The 6,000-nt window shown below is 43.5% G+C and overlaps 1 protein-coding gene across 1 annotated transcript in view; it reads right to left on the bottom strand.

Moving 5' to 3' along the window:
- Nucleotides 1-741: 741 nt before the first annotated feature.
- bcl9 (BCL9 transcription coactivator) overlaps nucleotides 742-6,000 on the bottom strand; it is a 49,393-nt gene continuing 44,134 nt past the window's right edge. Inside the window, 3 exon segments of the mRNA XM_010886034.5 lie at nucleotides 742-2,258; nucleotides 2,260-3,188; nucleotides 4,461-4,742. Coding sequence (XP_010884336.3) covers nucleotides 2,073-2,258; nucleotides 2,260-3,188; nucleotides 4,461-4,742 — 1,397 coding nt within the window. The 3' untranslated portion in view covers nucleotides 742-2,072.

Raw genomic sequence — 6,000 nt, 5'->3', positions numbered from 1 at the left:
CCAACACCCAAAAATGTTCCCAAAATGTTTTGGAGTACTCCATTAAGATACTTGGATCACTACAATAATGGGATGTAATATCAGTCTTCATCCACAAGATGGTAATATTGCTCTAATAGTGTGCAAGATGGAAACAGTCACATTTTGTTGGTATTGGCACTGATGCAATTGTCATACATTACATTCCTCTGCTGAACAGCTACACATAAACAACTTATTCTTCATCATTCCAAGATATGGAAATTGATGTTAGGTATTCATTTCATTACTTGAAACCTTTGGCCAATGCACATTGTTAAGGCACCAAAATGGATGAGACACCAGTTAAGGAAATTAAAATCACATTTTGACAACACAAATTTCTAGTGTGGTTTGCTTAAATGATTTTTCAACGATAACCTACTTGCTACTGCTGATTTAGAATAGTTATTGAGTAGATAACATTTTTACAGAGATAAAAATTGACATAACCACCGAAAGCCTTTCTACAGTCTAATTGAGGGCTTCATAATCAATGAGTCTCAAGTAATTGCTTAAATTTCATTTGTTGGTTGCAACTTACTATAACTACAAAATGCATAAACATGTCAAGATATTGTAATTGCATTATGTAACAATGTATATTATAGCCATATGTGGTTTGGGCAATTACCCATTTTTAGCTACAGCAGAAGAGTCTGTCAGTGACCCTGCGTGATATGTGGAATAGCCCTTTGAAACAGAAACACAGCACAGGCCACCTTTATACCAAACAATATATTTTATTTGTCTTCCAACACCACAGCCCTGGGGAAGTGGTTCTGTACCAAATTCAACGGAGTCACAACATAACGCGTTAACACAGGAGCGGCAGGAACACAGACAACTACTACCGTACCTCTTCTTCTCTCATCTTGTTTTATGTAATAATAATTCAAAAAAAACATTTTCTACAAAATTCCATGGTCATTGCCCCTGCCAAGTAATCCTGACATGGTTAGGGCTTCTTTATTCATTGACATTTTTGTTGTGGATAGAGGAGAGACAGGTCTGTCCTTCCGTCCATCAGGGCAGAGAGGGTTTTGAGGTGTAACAGATTCATCCACCACCACCCTCCTCCCGCAACATAACCGAAATCTAAACCAGACCTCATCAACACCTCACTGCAGTTGCCAGTGAATTACTGCTGCCACTGTGTTTCTTGTGATTAAAAAAAAAAAAAAGGGAAAGGAAAACATTTCTTAATAGTTAAATCATGTTTGTGCTTTTTTAATAATACTATTATTTGTATGAGGTCATCGTTTGGCATATTATACAGAGTAACAATGGAAAAATTCTGTTTTAAAATATTTAGACACCCCTACATGGTAAACAGCATTTCAGGGTGGGAGGTGCAGCCACATTTGACTACGCTACCCCTTCCCACCGCACACCCCCCACCCTCCTTTACAAATGAAGATGGGAGAAAAACTAGAAGTCACTGGTAAAATCCCTTTAACAACACAAATACAGTACACAAATACAAAGAGCATCGAATCTCTGGAGGGTAGTGATGGGATGAAATGTAAACATACAGTTGAAAATGGTGCAACTCGAGACAAAAAAAAAAAAGTTCTGTGACCTTCTTGTCTTTTCTTTCATTTTGTTGTGTTTTTATTCCTTACCGTTAATTTCACTAGCGTTGCTGAGTCGTTCTTTTATTACAGAAAGTACAACTGTGGACCTCTGGTCCGCTTTGTCCTTTTGCAGAGTTATTTTCAAGAACACTGGAGCTTACTTCAACTCGTCCCGTACATTCAGGAGTTTTCCCAAACAACAGAAAGGTCAGTCGTTTTTAAATTGGTGTACACCCGCCTTCCCCTTTGCGGAACACACTGCAGCTTCAGCACCACACCAAACTACTGAACTTGGCCAAAAGTGTCTTGAGGGTGAGTGTGCGAGTGAATCTATGCATCCCAGTTAACACAAAAAAACACCTGTGAGAGCTTTAGTCTCACTTGTATTCCTCTGTTTGCGCAGGTTCTAGACTCACAGGTTCTAGACTTCGGTGGGTTCTGATTTCAGGTCTTTAGTTTATAGTTGTCTGTAGCAGCTCAGAACATGAGGTTCCCGGGGTTTCCAGGTCCAGGGTTGAAGCCCATGCCCATGTCCCCTGCCATGCCGCGGGGCCTCATTTGCGGAGGCATGGCCATAGTCTGCTGTGGGCCACCCATGCCGTGGAGTGACATCATCATGTTGGGTGAGCCCACAGGTCCCGGATGATTGTACATGGGCCCCCCCCCTCTCCTTACCCTGCATCATCATCCCAGGGCCTCCCATCATGCCTGGCTGCTGCCCCGATGACATCATCCGGTGCTGGGGTCCCATCATGCCCTGGGGCATGAAGCCAGGGTGTGGCTGGCGCATTGGGTTGTGGCCGGGGTTTCCCATGGGCATGTCCTGAGGCCCCCCCAAGTGTCCAGGGCCTGGCGGACCACCCATCCCTTGCATGGACATGCCCATCCTGGGGTTCCCCTCACCCATCATCCCCTGCATCTGAGGGAAGCCCTGGGGGCCGGAGGGGTGAGACGGTTTCCCCCCGGGACCATCGCCACGGGGGAAGTAGGACAGAGTCTGGCTGGGCTTTTCCGAAGGGATGATCCGAGAGAGGTCGAACTCTGGCATTCCAGTGGCTCCTGTTCGCATGACCTCGTGGAGGTCGTTATCGTTGTTGAACATGTTGAAGTCCTGCCCCCCTCCAGGGGCGTTTGGTTTACACATACCCCCTGGATCCCCTCCAGGGCCCATGTTGCCCATTCGGCCCATGGGGCCCCCATCCCCTTGGAAGCCCATGCCATGGGGGAAGCCACCCTGGGGCCCGGGGCCGTTGTGTGGGAAGGGCATGTGTTGGGGAGGGGATTGGCCTGGGGGGAACCCATGGCCTCGGTGGGGGAAGCTCATCCGGCCCTGAGGCATCATCTGAGGGTTGCCCATTCCTGGGTCCTGCCCACCGGGCATCATCATGCCATGGGGACCTATCATGCCTGGCCCCATGGGCCCCTGGTGAGGTCCCCCCATAGGGTTGGGCGAGGGCATTTGGTTAGGCATGCCGTGGGAGAGGGGCTGGGAGCCCATGGAGTTCATGCCCATAGGGCTGAGGGCGGCCATGGGACCTTGCGACGAGGGGGCCATCATGCGGTTGTGGCCCGGGAGGTGGTTCACCACCATACCTGCAGGGGGACGAGAAGAGACAGACGGTAAGATTTTTGCATTCAGCTCCATCACAAAGCAAATTCAAAAGAACTGGTAACAGTGTCCAAACCATAGACTGGTACTGTACACTTTACTGAAGAGCAATAGCAAATAAAAATGGTTTGGATGTACCATTTCATCTTTCCAGAACTTATAGTTACTTTTGAGACATCGTCCCATTGTCTATAGTACACTCTTGGTATTATCATGTTCCACCAGTGTAATGAGAACTGTTTGAACCACATCTTGTGTAGAAGTAATTATAATAGTATATGTAATGGTAAAATAATTATTGTTATCATGTGTTATGTAAAACAAGTAACTGATGATGCTGTGTTATAGACTGGTTGGGAGAGGGTAGGCTGTTCCCAAGGAATTCGCCAGAAACTCTGACCTTAATGAGATATTGTGGTGCCAGACACACAAGCAAAACACAGCATGCATTTCAACTGTATGTAACCCTTGTCTTTGCAATGTTCTGTAATGATTGGGGTGTTATGGGACTAGAACATATAAAGGTGATTGAGGGGTTGATTGGTATGCTATCATAATGGTAACCTTTGGGACAATTCTTATATAGTATTAAACTTGAAATGTATTTAGAAATGACAGTGGAACCTAACTATGGAGGACCAAAGAATTCAAAATTAAATAATTAAATATCTAAATAATTAAATAATTTATGACCCCCCCACTTGCATTGATTGACATATCCCTTGTTTCTCATGGAACATGCAATGAAATATGGCATCAAATATTGAAATGTCATTAAATTATGAAATACGGCATTTATGATGAAATATGCCGCGAAATTATGAAATATGCCATGAAATTATGAAATATGCCATGAAATTATGAAATAGGTCACAATATTATGAAAAGGGCCCTGATTTTATGAAAGTCATCTTGATGAGAAAAAACATAGGGAAATACAATGTATTATGAAATATCATACCATTATAAAAAAAAGGGGTGTTACAAAAAAAAATTCATAATAATATGCCGCTTAAAATATATTTAATGAATTAAATATATAAATCATTATTTAATTTTAAATCCTTCTGATCTCCATACTTAAAAGGCAGAAACCTAAGCCTTGGCACATTGACTGTTTTAGATTCCATAAAAATGGGACTATTAACATGGCAAATATGGAATATGTAAGTATTTTAGAATATATATTGTTAAGATGTGTTTGTACAAGCATGTTTGCCTCAGCATGTAATGTCAGCAGAACCGTAAGCTCTTACCAGACATATTGTTCATGGATGGCAGGTTAGGCGAGCGGGCTGGCGGCGAGTCGTCGTCAGAACTTGCCACTGTCTTGATGGCGTCGTGATATAGGGGTGTGGAGCTAGGCATGGCGAACTTGGACATGCGTGACATCATGATGGACAGGGGGTTCTGGGATAGCGTGGGCTCGGGGGGCAGGGCATAGGGGCTGCCGGATGGAAGACTGGGCGGGACATTCATCGAGCCAGGCTGACTGGAAGCACTACTTGAGGGTGGCGCTGTGGGAGGGCCATTTCCTCCTGACAGGGAAGAGAGATTTGTCTTTGTCATTTATCAAATCAATCAAATTTATTTATAAAGCCCTTTTTACAACAGCAGTTGTCACAAAGAGCTTTACAGAGACACCCGGCCTTAAACCCCAAGGAGCAAACAACAGTAGTGTTGGATTTCAGTGGCTAGGAAAAACTCCCTACATTTTAGGAAGAAACCTAGAGAGGACCCAGGCTCAGAGGGGTGACCAGTCCTCTTCTGGCTGAGCCGGGTGAGATATTAAGAGTCCAATTGGAATAATTTATAAATAAAATCCAGAGTCAATTTGATTTTAGACTAGGTCAAAAGTATGACCAGGTGGACAAGGACAGTGACAGCAACGGGCCCCCCAAACCAGGTACTCCGCTGGTGTGGACCAGGACCTCATCTCCTCCTAAAATGTAAAACTGGAGGAGACTGAGAAAAGTTAGAAAGTGCATTCCTCATATTCCCCAGAACAATAATATAGCAGAGTAACACCTTGGAACTGAGACGGGGGGGTCCGGCAACACTGTGGCCCTACCCGGGGGAGGTGTTGAGTTTAGATCCTCGATTTGATCATTTACAGATTTATCAATGAGCAAACTTGTAAGAATATCAAGGAATTTGTTTGTAGTCCTAGAATTTATAGTACGGCTTTTGAAACTCATTGTTTGCGGAGCAAGTGGATTTCTTGTTTTAACGGTAAATGTAATAAGACAGTGATCCGATAATCCAGGATTTTGGGGGGAAATTATTAGATCTACAATATCTATTTCTCGTGACAGGACTAAATCTAAGGTGTGATTGTGGCAGTGTGTTGGACCTGAGACATGTTGGATAAAACCCATTGTGTCAATTATGGCTTCAAAGGCTTTTTGAAGAGGATCATTGGACTTTTCTATATGAATATTGAAATCGCCAAAAATGTGAATCCTATCTGCCATGACTACAAAGTTAGACAAGAATTCTGGAAACTCATTGAGGAACATTGTGTATGGCCCGGGGGGCCTATAAATAGTAGCTATGTAAAATGATTTATCGGCCTGGTTAACTTTCATTAGTAAAAGAATGAAACTCAGTGATATATTTGAGAGTAAATTTATATTTACTGTCATAAATATTAGCAACACCCCCTCCTTTTCGGGATGCACGAGGGATATGATCACTAGTATAGCCAGGAGGGGAGGCCTCATTTAGGGCAGTGAATTCATTAGGCTTTAGCCACATTTCACATGAACCAATAACATCTAGTTTATGATCAGAGAT

Source organism: Esox lucius, chromosome 22 (genome assembly GCF_011004845.1).
Source record: "Esox lucius isolate fEsoLuc1 chromosome 22, fEsoLuc1.pri, whole genome shotgun sequence".
In the NCBI taxonomy this organism is placed as follows: Eukaryota; Metazoa; Chordata; class Actinopteri; order Esociformes; family Esocidae; genus Esox; species Esox lucius.
The sequence above is the reverse complement of the archived record's forward strand: the minus strand, read 5'-3'. Positions and strand labels throughout refer to the sequence as shown.